General features: G+C 37.0%; 1 protein-coding gene across 1 annotated transcript; it reads left to right on the top strand.

Annotated features, from left to right (window-relative positions):
- Positions 1-15,049: 15,049 nt before the first annotated feature.
- On the top strand, positions 15,050-20,593 carry LOC100376177 (uncharacterized). The gene is made up of 5 exons (XM_006820037.3): positions 15,050-15,184; positions 16,833-16,922; positions 17,046-17,261; positions 17,591-17,803; positions 20,113-20,593. The coding sequence occupies exons 1-5, from the start codon at positions 15,151-15,153 to the stop codon at positions 20,385-20,387; spliced, it is 828 nt and encodes a 275-aa protein (XP_006820100.3). The 5' UTR covers positions 15,050-15,150; the 3' UTR covers positions 20,388-20,593.
- The last annotated feature ends 539 nt before the right edge of the window (positions 20,594-21,132 follow it).

The following is a 21,132-nucleotide window of genomic DNA, read 5'->3' as shown; positions in this document are numbered from 1 at the left end:
TGGTGGGGTTTGTTGTTCCGTCAAACTTTGTCCTGGGAGGCAGTTTTGAAGTTTGAACATGTGTGGTAGGGATTGTTGTACTTTGAACATTTGTGGTGGTAGGGATTGTTGTACTTGGAACATTTGTGGTGGTAGGGAATGTTGTACTTTCAACATTTGTGGTGGTAGGGATTGTTGTACTTGGAACATTTGTGGTGGTAGGGAATGTTGTACTTTGAACATTTGTGGGAGTAAGGTTTGTTGTACTTTCAACATTTGTGGTGGTTGGGATTGTTGTACTTGGAACATTTGTAGTGGAAGGGATTGTTGTACTTGGAACATTTGTCATTGTAGGGGTTGTTGTACTTGGAACATTTGTGGTGGTGATTGTTGTACTCTCGGCATCTGTCGTGGTAAGGATTGTTGTACTTTCAACATTTGTGGTGGTTCGGATTGTTGTACTTGGAACATTTGTGGTGTTTGCGAATGTTGTACTTTTAACATTTGTCGTGGTAGGAATTGTTGTACTTTGAACATTTGTGATGGTAGGGATTGTTGTACTTTCAACGTTTGTGGTGATAGGTATTGCTGTACTTGGAACATTTGCCGGGGTAGGGATTGTTGCACTTTGAACATTCGTGGTAGTAGAGAATGTTGTACTTTGAACATTTGTAGAAGTAAGGTTTGTTGTACTTGGTACATTTGTCGTGGTAGGGATTGTTGTACTTTCAACGTTTGTGGTGATAGGAATTGTTGTACTTGGAACATTTGTCGTGGTAGGGATTGTTGTACTTTCTACATTTGTCATGGTAGGGATTGTTGTACTTTCTACATTTGTGGTGGTAGGGATTGTTGTACTTGAAACATTTGTCATGGGAGGGATTGTTGTACTTTCAACATTTGTCGTGGTAGGGATTGTTGTACTTTCTACATTTGTGGTGGTGGGGATTGTTGTACTTTGAACATTTGTGGTGGTGGGGATTGTTGTACTTGGAACATTTGTGGTGGTGGGGATTGTTGTACTTGTAACATTTGTAGTGGTGGGGATTGTTGTACTTCGGATATTTGTGGTGGTAGGGATTGTTGTACTTTCAACATTTGTGGTAGTAGCGATTGTTGTACCTTCAACATTTGTCGTGGTAGGGATTGTTGTACTTTCAACATTTGTTGTGGTAGGGAATTCTGTACTTTCAACATTTGTCGAGGTAGGGATTGTTGTACTTGGAACATTTGTGGTGGTGGGGATTGCTGTACTTTCAACATTTGTCGTGGTAGGGATTGTTGTACTTGGAACATTTGTAGTGGTGGGGATTGTTGCACTTTCAACATTTGCCGTGGTGGGGATTGTTGTACTTTGAACATTTGTGGTGGTGGGGATTGTTGTACTTGGAACATTTGTGGTAGTAGGGATTGTTGTACTTTCAACATTTGTCGTGGTAGGGATTGTTGTACTTGGAACATTTGTAGTGGTAGGTATTGTTGTACTTTCAACATTTGTGGTAGTAGGGATTGTTGTAGATCCAACATTTGTCGTGGTAGGAATTGTTGTACTTTCAACATTTGTCGTGGTAGGGATTGTTGTACTTTCAACATTTGTCGTGGTAGGGATTGTTGTACTTTCAACATTTGTCGTGGTAGGGATTGTTGTACTTGGAACATTTGTAGTGGTAGGTATTGTTGTACTTTCAACATTTGTGGTAGTAGGGATTGTTGTAGATCCAACATTTGTCGTGGTAGGAATTGTTGTACTTTCAACATTTGTCGTGGTAGGGATTGTTGTACTTTCAACATTTGTCGTGGTAGGGATTGTTGTACTTGGAACATTTGTAGTGGTAGGTATTGTTGTACTTTCAACATTTGTGGTAGTAGGGATTGTTGTAGATCCAACATTTGTCGTGGTAGGAATTGTTGTACTTTCAACATTTGTCGTGGTAGGGATTGTTGTACTTTCAACATTTGTCGTGGTAGGGATTGTTGTACTTGGAACATTTGTAGTGGTAGGTATTGTTGTACTTTCAACATTTGTGGTAGTAGGGATTGTTGTAGATCCAACATTTGTCGTGGTAGGGATTGTTGTACTTTCAACATTTGTCGTAGTAGGGAATGCTGTACTTTCAACATTAGTGGTGGTAGAGATTGCTGTACTTGGAACTTTTGTATTGGTAGGGATTGTTGTACTTTGAACATTTGTGGTGGTGGGGATTGTTGTACTTCCAACATTTGTGGTAGTAGGGATTGTTGTACTTTCAACATTTGTCGTGGTAGGGATTGTTGTACTTTCAACATTTGTGGTGGTAGGGATTGTTGTACTTGGAACATTTGTAGTGGTAGGGATTGTTGTACTTCCAACATTTGTCGTAGTAGGGATTGTTGTACTTCCAACATTTGTGGTGGTAGGGATTGTTGTACTTCCAACATTTGTGGTGGTAGGGATTGTTGTACTTGGAACATTTGTAGTGGTAGGGATTGTTGTACTTTCAACAATTGTCGTGGTAGGGATTGTTGTACTTTCAACATTAGTGGTGGTAGGGATTGTTGTACTTTCAACATTTGTCGTGGTAGGGATTGTTGTACTTTCAACATTTGTCGTGGTAGGGATTGTTGTACTTTCAACATTTGTCGTGGTAGGGATTGTTGTACTTTCAACAATTGTCGTGGTAGGGATTTTTGTACTTTCAACATTAGTGGTGGTAGGGATTGTTGTACTTTCAACATTTGTCGTGGTAGAAATTGTTGTACTTTCAACATTTGTCGTGGTAGGGAATGCTGTACTTTCAACTTTTGTGGTGGTAGGGATTGTTGTATATTCAACATTTGTCGTGGTAGGAATTGTTGTACTTTCAACATTTGTCGTGGTAGGGAATGCTGTACTTTCAACTTTTGTGGTGGTAGGGATTGTTGTATATTCAACATTTGTCGTGGTAGGGATTGTTGTACTTTCAACATTTGTGGTAGTAGGGAATGCTGTACTTTCAACATTTGTGGTGGTAGGGATTGTTGTATATTCAACATTTGTCGTGGTAGGGATTGTTGTACTTGGAACATTTGTGGTAGTAGGGATTGTTGTATATTCAACATTTGTCGTGGTAGGAATTGTTGTACTTTCAACATTGGTCGTTGTAGGGATTGTTGTACTTGGAACATTTGATGTGATGGGACTGGTATGTGCGTATGTCACACTTTCAAGTGTGTTAGTAATTTGTTTTGTTGTATCCACAGTCGTAGTTAAACGAGGTGATGTCGTTGGTTGCATCGTTGTTGTTCTGAATGGATCTACAGGGAACAAAACATTCCAATTTACCTTCTTTATTATGTCAACATGATATGTAGTTATATTGAATTGATTCCAAAATTAGTTATTACGTTACTTGTACCCGAAATCAGAGTGATGGCTCCAAAAATAACTATATTTCTCAATCGTAACAGGGTAAACTGAAGGTAATCTACGTTCATGCACTACGATTCGTTATACAAATGAACAGGAAACGAACTACGATCATTTTTAATACTAAACGCCCTTTAGAAGTTGTGAAATGGACACATGGGTTAATTAGAATATCAAATTCGTGGCCCCACTACATGTGTAGTCATTTTTATTTCTTCTTTGCTGAATGCTCGGAATAAATGAAAATTACTACACTTGTTTAATAAATCTGATATTTGTTGGTCACTCTCCCGGGGGGGGGGGGTACTCACATTGAAGTGATATATGTATATGTGCCGCCAAAAGGGGTCACAAATTCACCACTTCAGTCTGGAAAAGGGTATGTTATTTTACCCTGTCTGTCTGAAAGGGGGTATCGTTTTTTCATTATTTCTGTCTGAAAAAGGGACCTTATTTTCCAAAGACTGTCTCTAGGGCTCGAGTGATCCAACAATCAGGAGAATGAAGCTGATTTTTTCTTTCTGTAACTTCATTTTGATCGTCAAAGCATTTTTGCAATTTATCTTTCAAGCCAACCTGCTTTTCCCTTGGTACGATTTATGATTACTGTCTGGAAAGGGGTGTCAAATATCCACAGTTTGTCTGAAAAGGGGTAGGCAATTTGGGTTTATTTCTGTCTGATAATGGGTAGGGGTTTTAAACAACCAGCTACAACCCCTGTCAGTAGTTTTTGCAAGTACCCCTTCCCGGGGGTCACTCTGTATGTCATTCTACGCACTGTTATAGTACTCATAGAAAGCTTGACATACCTTTGTCATACACCTCAACTTCACATAAGGTCAATGATATACCCTGTTTATTGATTGTAACTTTGACGTATCGTCCAACCATCACGTGATCACACTCCATAACTATTACACGCGATGTTGATACCATATCACTTGTTATAATATCACATGTATCATATGTAATGTCGTCACGACTGACACCCACTATGGCGTCGTTCAGAACACTGTTGTTAACTGTGGAATAGAAGAGAAATCCCAGGTTAAAGATGCTGTATTGTTCAAAACTAAAGATCGGATTTTTAAAGCGGGAGGGTCGCCACCTGTGCATGCGCGGGAATTGAGTCCCAGGTGACGATAACAATACACGCTAAAAACGCAAAGGCTCGTGGATAAAAATCAGCAAAATTTAGAAAAAACAAACAATAGGAAGGTAATAGCTTATAATAATCACAGTAAAGTTTAAAGCGGGAGGGTCGTCACCTGCGCACGCGCTGGAATTGAGTCCCACGCGACGATAACAACACAAGCTGAAAACGCAAAGGCTCATCAGTAGACACTTGTTTGTAAACAATGACACGCTATGGCTATTTGGCGCATGCGCAGGTGACGACTCCCCGCTTCAAGTATCCTGAAATTCGATTTAAGTCACCGAACGAAAGATTCTTCTTTGAAGATCGGTGAGAAGCATTTTCTATAAGACTCTGTATGAAGATTAGGTTACTTTCTTTTCAAATTTATAAGACAACTATTGTACTTATGTTACAAAGCAAATTTTGGATATTACGTTCTTATTAGGTTGGTTTTGTCTAGCGTGCACCCGAAACAGAAATAAAAACTGCAAATTTTGACGGGATTTATTGTAGTGTAAACAATAATCGATTTACTAAGCTGATGAGCGGCGCAAAACGCCACGTTTCAATGATGATAGCTATATACTGTCGGAATTTTGGCCAAGTAACTCAACACAGTTTTCCCGAATCTGTTCACCTTTCAGGACCAGCATGGCAGCTATGTGTTTCTTTACCCAATTAATACTTACTTTCCGTGTTGTAAACAACAACGTATTTTACGATATAGTCCATTTCCATGTCTACTTTCCACCACTTAGTTTTGCCTTTAGTTTTTGTTGATGTACAGCCCCCTGACGATACGTCTTGGAGGTATCCTGTCTCTCCGTCTACCGCGTGATCTGGTTCCCCGCCACCAACTATGTGTGTTTGAGTCGCTGTTTTGCCGTATGCAAAGTTTATCAATTCTATCAATGACAAATAACAAATATAAACTTTGTTGCCAGGGTGATACATTGTTCTCAAAATCGCGGATATGAGTTATGCGTATATATATATATTGCTCAACTATCAACGCTGTTCAATCGGAAATTAAAAATGCAAGTATCCCCGGGGACGAAGCTACGTCACAGACGTTCCACGTTGCTAAGAAGCGCACCACTGTACATGCATTTCTATGGGCTCTGTGCGCGCGGCTGTGGAACGCCAGTCGAGCCGGTGAAAATTCGAGAAAACAACACAAACTCAACTTTGAAGTAATCCTGAACAACCAAATTTATATATAGTATGTTACACACGTAGGAATATTTTTGTTACACTGTTCAGGGGAGTCTCAACAACCATCCCAAAGTGCCGTTTTCTGCGAGTTTTTGGTCCTTGTTTTCACCACGAGGGTTGCCAGGCGATGAAAATGCCCGGATGTCCGCCCCGAGGGAATTTGGTTGGTCAGGATTACTTCAAAGTTGAGTTTGTGTTGTTTTCTCGAATTTTCACCGGCTCGAACGGCGTTCCACAGCAGCGCGCCCAGAGCCCATAGAAATGCATGTACAGTGGTGCGCGTCTTAGCAACATGGAACGTCTTGTGACGTAGCTCCGCCCCCGAGGATACGGTATCGCAGCTGCTAAGTAACTGGAATTATACTGTAACAGCGCCATCTAGCGTGGAGACTCTCGTCGAATTTCCTGATAAAAGAGCAACCGATGATATATTATTATCCTATATAGTATGGATACGATATTATTAGAAAATATAAATACCGGAAAAATGGTTTATTGGTTATATTTCATAATATTTAAATGCCATGGAAGAGACATCATATCGAGGGTTTGTTAACAGAAACTTACACTCAACCATATCAAGAAGCTGTTCTTGACGTAAGTTTACGTTGTTGGTGTTAATTTGATGTTGGTGTACGACAACGGTGTCACCAAAAAAAATGACTAACCGAGTGACAACCTCTGACGAAATTTGACTTGCGTTCAGTAAACATACCTGACGAGAATGTAATTCCCGAGATTGCATTCTGGGTGTAATCCGCAGGTAAGGTCGCGCCGTGTTCTTCATCTATTAATATGCCTAGAAAAATAACAACATCATTACACTCTATATCGAAAATAAATATAGTGTGTGGTATTCTGGAGCTTAATTTTCTACTATCTCAACTCTCTGCGTGGTTTGTGTTTCATATTAGGTATGTCACAGAAACTGATTATCAACAACAGTATTGATGGGGATGGTTATTTAAACAATAATGAACGACCCGCCAACCCATAAATTTGGAGAAAAATCCACTGTGAACGGAACAGTTTAACTGGCCCGTGAAGCCGAATAATTTGAAATGTTTTTCTGGATTTGATTTCCACAATCATATATGGCAATTAAGAAAACAAGTAAAACACTAGTTTTAATCCATCAAATATTATTGTATTTAATTCATTTACATTGCGAGTGAACGAGTGACTGACGTGTGGTGTGGAACAGCATTGCAGTGATCGCCCGAGCGAACGGCACACCATGACTGGTACGCCGTATACAACGCTACGCTAGTTGACCAGCTGGATCGACTGTGCGTAGGGGTGCACACCCGGGTACATGTACGTAGTCGTATCGTTGCTCCATCCCACGAGTGTTTTAAAACCATCAAAGTAAATGTTATTGGCAACTGTCCTGTCTGTGTAATAGTTATTTTCAAATTCTACGGGAGGCCGGTGATTTGACGAATACTTTGAAACCAAACGAAACTTACAGGCATAGCGAGCGAGCGAACGAACATAACCGGGAAGCTAGTGGGTGTGAGCATGGAGGTAAAAAAACCCTCCATGGTGTGAGCCATCCTAGAAGGTGAACCAACAGTGATTTTAATCTCATTGAATAAATAAACAGATACACACCTGAGAACACGAATACTTTCATTTATTTATGCAAAATGTGCCCGGACTGTTACATCATGGAACTATAGTTATAGTTCCATGGTTACATTTACCGGGAGTCGACGCCGAGGAAATACAAGTCACGTCTGCCTTTCGTCGATCTCGTTTCGCAAATTGTGTAATACGGGTAGTACTACTCACTACAAAAACAGAACTAATTCATCTTTCTGTACTCGTAGGCATACATGTACCCTAATTTCGTTTATTGCATTTGCTTGAATAATCACTCGACTAGCGCCAATGCGTGCCACAGAATCGTGCAAGTGTCAGCCTTGCTTTAGTCACAGCCACTCTACTAGACTGTGCTTTAGTGTACGGTATAGTAGCATACTCGGTGGAGTTGCGTAGTCGGGACTAGAAGTTGCATTGTCAGTAGTAATCGACTACTCGATTGTAGCCATATACTTTATGTATGTTGAGAGTTGTTCGCACTGTCGGATAATTAAATATGTGTTATTTGATGGCTGAAGAATGACCAAACTTAGAAAATTTAGCAATATACAATACCACGGGAACCTTCATAACATTAACCCTTTTGCACCGAGGTCATTTTTTTTTTCAATGATTTAGATCGACACTGTTTGCAGTAGCCACAAGTGACAACATATATTTAACTCATCGCGGCAAACTATTTAACGGTACAACTTTATTATTTCACGGCCAAACTATATTATTAAAGAGCAAAACACTATTACTTCACAGCAAAACTCCACAATTTGACAGCAAAAATGTAATTAGTTGCGGCAAAGCTCTGTTACTTCGCAACAAAACTCTATCGCTTGTCGCGGCAAAACTCTCCGCGTTTCGCCGGCAATACTCTCCATCTCCCACGGCGGAAGTTGCTATGATATCCCATAATCCCCAGTTCTTGGAGCCATTTTTCAATCAAACGTTAGACTGGTCAATGTCGACACGGTTTATTAACTGTTCAATCCTCTGTGTGTTGCCGTGAAGTAATACATTTTTGCCGTGAAGTAATAGTGTTTTGCCGTCAAATAATAAAGTTTTGCCGTCAAATAATGGAATTTACCCGTCAAACTGTGGAGTTTTGCCGTGAAGTAATAGTGTTTTGCCGTCAAATAATAAAGTTTTGCCGTGAAATAATAGAGTTTTGCCGTCAAATTGTGGAGTTTTGCCGTGAAGAAATAGTGTTTGACCGCCAAATAATAAAGTTTTGCCGTGATGAAGTAAATATATGTTGTTACTTGTGCTAGTGGGCCAACGTGGAAATTATTGTGAACGAGATCCATATTTAATAATGTACACAATTATAGATAAAATGCAACAAAAGTTTGACGGGAAAATCTATGGCGTTCCAAATAACTCCATTTAATAAAATTCAAGTTACAATTAAATAAGAGTAACTAGTACACTGTGGTATGTGGATTTTGAATGCGCAGCACATTCCACATACAGGTTGAATAACACGCATTGGGCAACTGGTGAGTTGGTGTTATTATTATTCAATTAACTGCATGTTGTGTCGTCATCGTGACATCTGTTAGTGTTGGATTTCGCACATCCCAAAATCACCGAGATACTTCGTTTATACTTCAGTAAATACCAACACAGTGAAACGTCATTGCTCAAGTGTTTGTGTCCCAGTTATCGGTTTTGATTGCTCTATATAAAATCTGGAATATTCTATCGTTGTGATAGAGGTGTTCCTTGCACAATGAAGAAAGTAATTGTATACGGCTGATTGCCATTTCATTGACTACGAATGACAGTCGGTGCAGCTATACAATTGGGCGTTATCTCAATATACTATTGACTGTGTCGGTTTCATTCTCGTCTTGGTATCTTTAACGTAAACTCAGTGAAGGGGTCTGTCAGGTCACCTGTTATCCTCAATGCACATTCATACCCACTTTTCCTCAAAGTTAAAGGCATAAGATAACACATCAGTTATACGTTGTGTAAACCAGTCGTAGACAATTGCACGTACTCTGACCAGCACAAATGTATAATAAACAACCCTGGTATCGAACCGTCTCGAATCAGATATAAACAAATGACTTGTACTCCGGAGATTGGTACTACATATTTCACTCAACCGATTTCTTCGACTTTACTTTGTTTTGTGGACACCACATCTTATCTTACTTTGTAAATATGAAGTACGTTTATTAAGACTGTGCCAGTGACAAATCAATATGCCGAGCTGCCATGATCCATCCACCCATGTGAGGGTACCCGATAAAAGTATATAGCATCTTATCCACAATAACACAAAGGGAATTAGCGCGGAAAACAACAACATTTTATAGGTTGAATAAAAGTTAGAATGTATTTATCCAATGATTGGAATCTTTCAAGTTATACTTGGAAAAAATGTATATTGATCAATAAGTGTCGACGATAAAAGGTTGATATCCAGAAAACTCAATTATTATTATATATTTGATATGAGCAATATTATCAATTCATTGATAATTGGTGTGTGAAATTGTGCTATTCATTTTTGGGAGAGAAAATGGTAAATTCTACAATTTACGACCAAAAAGTATTTCAACTTTTGGTCCAAACAAATAATTGGTTGACAACTTTGTAACAACGAGTTAGTCAAATTAATGGAAAAAAAACGTGTTTGGCAACACTGTTTTCAGAGACGCTGTTATTAGTGAATGGATGGAAATGTTGAAGCGTATTTGGTCACGTGAACATCATTGATTTAATTTATATTTGACAACAGAGATTATCTCAGATAAATAGATTGGTTGGTTGCCATGTAAGACTGACATGAACTACCAATGCTAACTTTTATTAATCGACATCGCAAATTATGAATCATGTGCAACAGAAAATTAAACCTACTGATAATCGTAATTCAGAGAATGTAAGGAGTGAATGAATTGAGCAATGACAACATAGTTTTGCTAACCATATAAACGGATGTGTCATGTGATCACTTGCGATGGCGCTGAGATCAAACGAGTGACTCAATTAGAGGAATAACACTGGAACAAAGCGCAAGTGATCTTAATAGCATAATAGAAACTATTTTGACAAAACAAGGATCGAATGAGAGAAGCAAATCGCGAAAACATATAATGCTCCTACACAATGTTACACAGTCAGAAAAATTACAAATACACTTGCTGAATCAATATGGTATGGAATCAGAACACCAAAATGGCCGCTAAGTAGCAAGTGCAAAAAAATACTGATAAGTATCAATTTCAAGATCAGTTTCAACGTAAGAATTAGTGACACAAAGCTAACAGACTATGCCACATGTAATTGCAAATATACATGGCGACGTCAGTTAATTTACCCATACATAATGACGGATATGCTTTCATATTTCTATAGAAATGAAAGACAAATTACTTTTAAAATATCACAGAACATTTAAATAATAGGAAATAACAAAGATTATTATTATTGCAAGCTTTAGATGTTATTGCGTGTGTTCTCATTTGATGGTAACTATAAAAACAATTTGAATGAAAGAGGATTTCAAAAGTAACGAAATCGGTTACCGTAGGTGTTGCTATGAAAACACACGTTAACAAAGTACGTACATTTAATATTTAGATTTGAGGTCCGCGTGAATTTCAAAAGCATAATACAACAGCGTGTTAACGTACACAACATAGGTATATGAACGTATTTCTTAAACTCTTTTATAGTACTTTTATCTGTACTGCAAAAAGAAATTACAATTTTACCAGTAAGACTGCATAGACTAATACAATCCATCCAGACATTCCCAAACATCTGTCATATCTAACAAGCGTAGCCCGTTTCCCCAGGCAACATATCATTCTAAATGCAACGATTTAATAAATTATACTCACACATTACCATCCACGGCACCAATAATAATTCAAAACACCAATTACTCATCGTCAGTGTATGACAAAAATGGTAAATATAGAAAATCCAATGCGCGAATTTCATATATCACCGAACGATACATTCATTAAAAATCAATGTGTTCGTATGTTAATAAACAGACTGGTCAGAAGATCCAAACAGACCTGTTATAAATAGAGATACATGTCTGATTGAATGTGACGACATATATACTACTGACAGTTACGAGGTCAGTACGCAGGTTAATCAGGATCATGCACATATACAAGAGAAAGTTTCTGCTAAATTCCTGGATTTTATGAATTCCCACTAAACAAAGACGTGCGACTGTTTTCGCAATGAAGGCAGTTACATTTGTAGTTTCAGGGGTTCTAAATATTGTCCCCATCTGGCGTCGAAATATTTAGATCTAGTGCTCATTCGAGTACATTTGTATAATGCGACAATTGGCATTTGAGATACAAAATGCTAAGACAAGTCTTATTTTCAAAGTTTTGTTTGTACAAAAAATATTGACGACACTATCACCTTACTGTTGATTGCGCAACAATTGCACGTGTCGGAGGCAATTTACCATTGTTATAAATACGTCATTTGTTACGGTGGCTAGCAGAGCTTGACATACAACTGTATTATTCGATATCTCATACGTATGTTAAATCATTACAGCAGCGACTGCAATGTGATGTTTTGTCCACCGCGATGTCTATTGCATATTTGTAATCAAAAACAACTCAAATATACGTCATTTATATGACTTGCGGTTTTGGGGACATGGAAGGTTTCATTACGTAACATTGCCTACTTGTGCAAAATGAGATTTTTAAACAGCTTATGCGTGTTACCTTTGAAGGCATATAATTTGTTCTGTCAACAGTATTGCACACAGTTCGTAATGAGAAATTTAGCTTCTGAGTTAAAACCCAACCATTGTGTTGTGTGTTATTGGCACATATTGCACTTTCAACACTACAAATTCGTTGGGATCTTTAAACTTTCTCACCGAAATTTCGACTTTTTTTCGAATTTTGACGATTCAATTTTTTTGGTTTTATTTCAAATCTGCGCCTCTCCATGTATTGGGTTGCATTTTGGTCAACCTGTGAACAACAATAATATGTCAGTTGAAAACGGCACGGCCTCGACCTGACACTATTTTCCAGAGTGATGTGCTTTTCTTTCGGCCGTATTCTCTGTAAGGTCCCGAGTTTGTGAAGGCCACTCATTTTCATAATCTGCGGTGAAAGTACCGAAAGTTATTTCGTGGAACTAATTTATATACTTTTTATAGCGTATGATATTTTTTTGTTTTTGCAAAACTAACTTTGTACTTCTTAGATTTCAAGTATGAGTGCCAAAATATACTGTGGCATTTAAATATATATCAAATGACAAGAAAAATCTTCTTTGAAAGGAACTATTTTCTCTCATTTGCATATTAGTTGTAGAAAATTTATTTAAATAATGAAGTTCTATAAGCTCAGTGATACTCCTATAATGCATTTCAATATTATGACAAATGTGACGTCACACGAACTGAATAATGACGTAATGATGACATCACATTGAGGTATGTATTGTGAGAAATAACCCTACTGTTTACAAGTATACCACTGGAATATTAGTATAATGAAGAATGAGTTCAATATTATAGCTTCATAACTAGATATGATGTTGCATGTTTCTATAGACTTTGTCTTTAAATTGAATATAAATTGATTATCAGACGGTGGTTAGTGGTCTAATACACAACCACACAGAATGATGATTCAGGGATAAATTGACCTTGACTCGAATCTTGCACTATTGTCTACTCCTGTCTACTATTGTCTGTGTGGCATGTGGATTTGACTGCATTCTTTAAGACTGTGTTCATTGTTTTCAGCACATAGAGGGACTGTGTTTTCAGGCAATCCAATTGCATATTTGTTTATTCCGCGGGACATGCATTGGCAGGTTATTAGGCACGTGACAATGCCAGTGTTTAGTTAGGCAGCTTTAGTCGACGTGAAATCACGAAATAATCAGCTAATTTAATTAGTGCGCGATATTGTTTAGTAAACATACGAAGAAACGTGTGTTTGTGTGTGTGTAATCATAGACCTTAGAAAGAGATCTCTTTCTAAGGTCTATGGTGAAATCTACACAAATTAAGATTAAACAAATGAAATAAACAACCATGCTATTCATTTTTGAAAAGCGCAACCACACCCGTCCCGCTGTGCAGTCTGCTTTCTGATTGTGACGCGAATGAGGCGTGCATCAGACTGCTGCGCAATTGTCTGTCAATTCAGGCCTAGGACTAGGCTGGTGTTGTCCACTATGACATTCGCGTTCGTACAGTGTACATGCTATGGTTACAGAACAGAATAGAAGTAATAACAGACATTGAGTGCGAGTTATGAAAACTCCAATTCAAACCACATGAATGTACGACCTTCGAGTATAAAACTAATATAGAATATAGCATTGATTCACAATTCAATTGGAAGAACAAGCACCAATTGTATTATCACGGTGGTAAAACAACGCCCTCAATGGGTACGGTAAAAACAAAATGTTGTCTTTTGAAATTTTTTTTTTTTCATTATCGACCAGTTATGTACGATCACGACGAACTGAACGTCATTTATTTTTAATGAGACTTGAAAATAATGTTCACAGAAAGCCATGTACGGAATCATCAGATTTCGTTAGCAAGATACAATGTCCGCTCTGCAATGACATAATTATCCCATGACAACAATACCGGCTCTTTATTTAGTTTGGTATTTTAAACTAGTCTGAACAGATAAAGTAGCTTTCGATTTCCTACTTAATTGTATGTTCATTTGCAAACACGTTTGTATAGAGTTCTGATATGAAATTCACGTCTTATTCGATTTACTGCGATCGGCAGAAATTCAGAATACGGCGAATCTGGAAGTTTTGCAATTCGCGCATACTCAGATTTACATAATAGACCTAAGACAACAAAGCTATATAAATCACACCAAAGTCCGAATTTAAGCTCTACACTTACAAAGTTGATTAGAGTCGACCGAAAATTGAGCCGAAAGTATATTTGCGGTTTGTAAATTGTCGGTTTTAATGTGTATGACTGTCATACACATTATCTTTCATGATTTGGTGACTATATGGTATTTGTAATAATTCTATTTCGTGAAAGTTACCGACACTCCGAGATATTTTCACTCCTAACTATTGTTGAGATTTTCACTGACTCGCGGTTTTGCAGTATGACTTATAGCGCCCGCTACCAATGGTCTTGCGAAACAAATGCTATCGAACAAGACATTACTAAAATCAACAAACTTCGATGAAACTTTTTTTACGCGCATTCGTTCCCACTCAGTCATATGATGACAGCTGAGGTGTATGCATTAATTGATCCAACTTCACTGCTTTTCAAGGTAGTTCATCAAAAATAGTACCGATCGCGAATTCGTTTGTTGTGGTCGACGTCAACAGATTAAGTGCCTCGAAAAATGCCTTTGCACTCCGAGTTGTTAGTTATTAGGTAATTTATTAAGAATGTGATAGCTTACTGTATGCATTTATGACGCGGTCTACTAATGACATCGTACGTCTCGCCAATCAATCACAACCTAACTGTACGTAAAAAACAGGAAAAATGAACCTAAGATATATTTACCATCGAATTTCACTACAATATCTATTACGATGCAACACCTTTACGTCTTAGTTCGATGTGATTTCACAAACACGCTCTACAGGTTAATGCGCACTATTGCAATAATTGCGTTCAATGACCCCACGTCTCACATTTTGGATAGTGACGTCACTTACAAATAAGCCAAATAAATATTACAACCGGGACAACTATTCCACAGACAGCCATAGACGTAATAAGAGCGTGGTACGTGTTATCAGAAGTCGGCGCATTGGATTTTCCCAAATTGCTTTTTTGCGAAAACTCGTGTGGGTACTTACAAGCATGATTAGGGAATTGGTGTTACTAGTTATATTTAGTGAGTATACAATTCTTTGTTGTAATATATTAGTATATATATATAAGGCGATTTGAAAATAATCAACCGATGATATGTTAAATTGATAATCATACATTGAACATTCTTGTTCACACTCTCATTGCTCCACATGAGAAAACTGGTCTCGTATTTGACGACGCGCTGTCAAATGCGGAAAGTATTAAGGCTTGAACCTACTCGTGTTTTTATTTTATTTTTAAATTGAATTTGATTGCTGACCATCGACTCTATTTTCATATCTACAATTGCAGGACATTCCATTAATCGTGCAAGTATATCCATAACGCAATCGACTTAGGAACATTATTATTTTATTTATTGAAAATTTGACGCCTTCCAAAATTTCGAAAGTAGGTAAATGCTACGCCATCTTACGTAGAATTGGCACACTTTCAATTTATTGGGAACTGTGGGAATAAAATAGTTTAAAATTGGCTTTTCACATAAAAATGTTAGTTTACAGAAATTAATATGTGAAAATTAACGTGATTTGATTGTGTGCACATATATACAGCTATTACAATGACGTCGTACTTGTACTAACTGTATTTTTCAGGCTTAACTTTTTAATGTAATAATTTTAAAAGTGATTTGTTTAGAAATTTCTCCCACTGTTTCCCTGACTCAACGAGAAACCATAGCTTTCTTTTTATTTCTAGTCAGTAAATGACCAATACAAACCTAGCAATTGGTGTTATTGTGAAATCATGCTGTGCGAATAACTGAAGATGTGAGATTTACTGCATTCATGTTTATTATCGATTCAGAATTCAGATTTGAAATAATTGTATAATTATTTGTGTTATAATTGTCTTGATTGATCAATTAAAATTACGTACGTAAATATAAACGATAAATAGTACGGGAAATTTGTCAACATCGGACAATTCACGTCGTGTCACCATGACTGGCTACCCTACAAGCTGATCAACGAGCTTGTCGCTTTAAGGTGGTGTGCACTTTTTGCTTGTTTGAAACAAGAATAACAATTGCTATTCTGTGACGTAATTGGAAATTGGCACTATAGAACATTTGTTCTTGTATATAGAAGGTTCGGTCACCCAGAATTTGTGGTTGGGTTGTCATTCGAACTGAAAGACATTGTGATGAGTACTTGAGTAATACCAGATTGTTATTATATAAACACTGCCTAGATGTACACGTAACCACGGTATTCTTAATATGGGAGTGATAATAGCCGTGATATAACTACACCGACAGTCGTGTGTAGTCAATGAAACCGCAATCAACCGTGCCGCAATCAAGAACGTGCTGTAAACAAAAACACCACTACGCCCGTTCGATTGTTTATTGTATTTGTAAATGAAAATATAGAAATTAATGTAATTTGAAACCATAACGTCAAAAAGGGGACTCCTTTAGCGAATGTAAAATATGGTGTGTTATTACAGACAGTAAATTTCTTGGTGATGTCAAATATCGAAGTTAGTTTTAAAAAAACGTATTTAATTGTATTTTGAATAAATCACTTTATAGGTTCACATTTGTTGTCCAAAAACGTGATTTACCCTTATTCAACGTCCATGGTTTGGCGACTACTAATATTATCTTGGACTAACGATAATGTGAAAATATGGTTTTCAACTGATTTTGATTTATTTTGTAGATCCTCTGAGGATGACAACTGCAGTACCTTCAACTACCCCACCATCTGCAACATTCCCAGAATTCATTTCGGGGATCACTTTTAGCCAAGGTAAATCGAATAACACTAAGGTACACATGGACGTGAAAATACTTACTATTAACACACTTTATTATTTTAGCAATTTGTTTTCTATTGTATAACATATTTATTAACTATGTTTTTTTCTGATAGAGTTAGTAAACTTTGCATATGGTAAAACAGCGACTCAAGTACACATAATTGGTGGCGGGGAACCAGATCAAGCGGTAGACGGAGAGACGGGATACCTACAAGACGTGTCGTTAGGGGGCTGTACATCAACGAAATCTAAAGGCGCCACTAAGTGGTGGAAAGTAGACATGGAAATGGACTATATAATAAGATACGTTGTTGTTTACAACACGGAAAGTGAGTACTGTTATATGATACAATCCGCAAATAAGTTTAATGCGTTTGGAAAATTAATATCATAACACTAAATTAGCATGGCGTGCATATTGATTGTTCATTTTATATGAGTTCTCAAGAAATTACATTAATTAATCGAAGTAATACATTATAATAATGCGTTTCTAATATAGCATTATCAATAAGTTGAATTACAGACTTATAGCACGCATATACATAAGCAACACGTGATTCGAATTCACGACCATGAAATACCATGGAATACATTGTTGTTTGAAACGATTGTCTAATTGAAATTGTTATGAAGCATGTCTTACTTTATTCCACAGTTAACAACAGTGTTCTGAACAACGCCATAGTGTGTGTCAGTCGTGACGACATTACATATGATATATGTGATATTATAACAAGTGATATGGTATCAACATCGCGTGTAATAGTTATGGAGTGTGATCACGTGATGGTTGGACGATACGTCAAAGTTACAATCAATAAAGAGGGTACATCATTGACCTTGTGTGAAGTTGAGGTGTATGACAAAGGTATGTAATCAGTATATTTTTTATTATATTACAATCACAGACAAACGACGACACATACACTAGTACATTAAAGCACGGTTCATTTAAGTAATTTCAGTCAGTCTATTATTTAAGGTAGTATTAATAAAAAGTATTACAGTATTGCTAGACTTGGTTTACATAAAATTCGTGAAAATTTCCATCGCCCGTGTGAATGGAATGAGCTAATGAGTCAGTATTTGCTGTCCTGGCGACAACAATAATTACCTTGCCAGGAAACTATGTACATCTAAAATATGTCGTCAATATTGGTGTTCTGGAGTCAGCGGGTGCTATTGGTGAATGTCTGCTCTACTTCTCTGTATAATAATTTGTGCATTGAAACCTATTGACTTGATTACATATATGAGGTGCCCATAGTAATATAAATGACCAAACAAACAAACAAACACGAAGTACAACGAAATGAACATCGTCGTGAAAACCCGGCTTGTTTGCGCCACCTAATGGTTAGCCTAGCAAACCTAGATAAAATATGCCTACATTGTAGTATTCAGTAGCTTGCAAATGCACCAATCAGCGTGCCTCCCTTCTATTACAGGGAACCAATCAATCTACCTATAGTAGTAGACTATCCGTTTCTTGCTTCTAAAATACGCGCTGATTATATTGGTCATTTGCTTCCATGTCGTTTACACCTGAATATTTAAATCTTTACCATGATGCCTTGCAGAATATGAACAAATATAGAAGAAAAATATTTAAAAATGTCATCTTCAGAATTATTCATTGTCTGAATCCATAATTTATGATATACGCATAATATCCACGGAATAGAGGATAAGTCTGAAATATGCAAATAAGATGCATATAAAATAACTATCAAGTCCAATTTCTTTTATTCCTGTTTCCAGCAAATAATGCACACTTTACAGAAAAAGAAATGTATCAATGCTTAAGACATCCAACACGAAGAACGCCAAGCACCGTGCTGGAGAAATCTCACATGTAGCACCAACAAAAAAATGTGTTATGTTTTCACTGGTCGTTGACGGTAAAGTGGCCACTTGCATATTGCATTTAAACATCTGAATGCATAATTGCAGCAATATTGGAGTGTATATATTCAATTTCGTGGTTATCCAACACGCCTGACAACATTTAACCTCTCCTGTAGTGAAGAATTGGGGTTTGTCCACAACTACCATGCCACTATTTAAAAGTACAGGCACACCATTTCTCATTACTGTATTGGCTGCTTGATTAAAAACGTATAGTGTGTGGCAAACTACGAACAAAATCAGCATGTGAGACACCACAAGGAAAAGATTGAGTGTCAAATTAAGCCAAGGATCATAGCATTGTATTCCGACAGCTGGAAGGCCAAATGACACATGTTCATTATTTGTGTTCAACAATTGAATCATGAATCCAATTTTATTAAAACAACTGAGTATAAATTAAATTTCAAAATTTGAATCATTCGGCAACTAGTTTGATCATTTTCTTGCGGAACGTGTATCACAGTGTCATCGCTAAACATGCACGACGGTATTGTGAGCAACTTTGCCAGGACAACTTGGAACGGGTGACCACAATAAAGTCATCAGGCAAGAGATAGGACTAACATATCACATGGCTATACATGATAACGTGATCTTATTAACATGCATAACTGCAATATCTTATATGCAGATAGAGACATGTAAATAGTGTTATAAAGAAGGGCATGCGGCTATCGTATCAGATCATCTCATTAATTATGCGTATATCCAATTCCAAGAGAACTAGTTTAGATAGTCCTTATATATTGTCAAAACGGAAAACACAATTTGTATGAACTTTTAGTTGACCTTGAAACCTTTATTAACTCTGTTCATTTTTAATTAACAGTGAACCATTTTAGATACGCATTTATTACTAGCAGGATATTGGCCACATTAATTATGGGATTACATGTTAACGTGACCTCATTAATTATGCACATACTTAATTGTAATTTAACTATTCCACATTTACTACTAAATGCATACTGTTTAAACAACCTATTCAAAAGCTGGGAACAGATATCCATGTTCTCAAATACAATATTATGGAGTCGTTATTAGCAACAAACTCCGTGTCAGCTATACTTCTTGTGCTGCGATACTTTGAAGACCGGTCACAGCTACAAGGCAGCTCTATTGTAGTTTTCCTGGGCGATACATTCAGATTACAGCGAATGCAACACTTAATATACCTATATGCATACTATAATTATGCTTATAATTCTCCTCATTTGTATGCAAACGAATTTAGAGCAACACTCTTTTGTTTTCCTTTTATTTCAGACCCATATTCAGTCACGAAGTACAACGATTCAAACACTGTTCAGTGCAGCGATGGATCGATAAATTGCCATTTGGTAACCAATGCTTTCACTGAGACTTCCCCAACAATCAATACGTCATCCAGTGACGGCGATGTAACGTCAAGTGGTAAAACATTAGGCATCGGACTGGGTTGTGGTACTGTAGGCTTGATGTCACTCCTAGCTCTTCTAATCTTCCTAATACGGTTTCTAAAGAAAAAGAAGAGAAAAGTGGAAGATGGAAGTGAACCTTGATGTTGGTCAAGTACGTCGTTAATTTGCACAGAATTTGACAAGAGATATGTTCTTTGATTTCCAAATAGTTTGATTAATCAATCACACATTACGTCTTATTACTTTAATTCATTACTCAAGACTGGTGTTATACAATATTGTTTTACTTGGACTTCTTTAAATCGTTTTGTAACAGATACTTAAATAAATCTGCTACTAATCTTGAAGTTTCTTCATTATATAGCATCACGAAAGCGTGCCTGTCAGTGTTTCTTTTTAAGTACACATAGAAAAAGACAACATGCAATTTCTTAACAATGTAAACGAATCGTGGAAGGCACGAATGATAAAAATGCTACTAATTTACAATATATTTCAGATATTAGTAATTCTGAATTTCATGATTACTCTTTTAAATGGTACAAATTATCATACAAATATCCATTGAATGAGGATCAGTAAATCACACTGGTTTCCTACACAGCATTGTCAAATTCAGAGACAAGCGAATTCACTTACATTTTGTGAGACACCATTTTTTTTCATGATGCGGATTATTAACCAGTTAATTCAACCAGTAATCCTGTTTCTTATCGATATACCAAAAACTAACTGGTGTATAACTGATAGGCTGATGATATAAGATAGTGTTCAGTAAATATATATTTATCGTTTTGTAATTATTGTGTAATGGGAATAACAGTGCTAGACAAAATTTCCATTATCGCAGTGTAGAGTGCGATATGTATATCTGGTTCACGACAAT

The sequence above is a fragment of the Saccoglossus kowalevskii genome, chromosome 21, assembly GCF_978046115.1.
Source record: "Saccoglossus kowalevskii chromosome 21, keSacKowa6.1, whole genome shotgun sequence".
NCBI classification, from domain to species: domain Eukaryota; kingdom Metazoa; phylum Hemichordata; class Enteropneusta; family Harrimaniidae; genus Saccoglossus; species Saccoglossus kowalevskii.
This window is presented reverse-complemented; position numbering and strand designations above follow the sequence as displayed.

Excerpts from the sequence above, each read along its gene's own strand:
- LOC100376177 (XM_006820037.3), top strand. The coding sequence starts at position 15,151 with ATGATTAGGGAATTGGTGTTACTAGTTATATTTA. Across the intron at positions 15,185-16,832 it reads GGTGTTACTAGTTATATTTA|ATCCTCTGAGGATGACAACT; the intron begins GTGAGTATACAA and ends TTTATTTTGTAG. Across the intron at positions 17,804-20,112 it reads AGTTGAGGTGTATGACAAAG|ACCCATATTCAGTCACGAAG; the intron begins GTATGTAATCAG and ends CTTTTATTTCAG.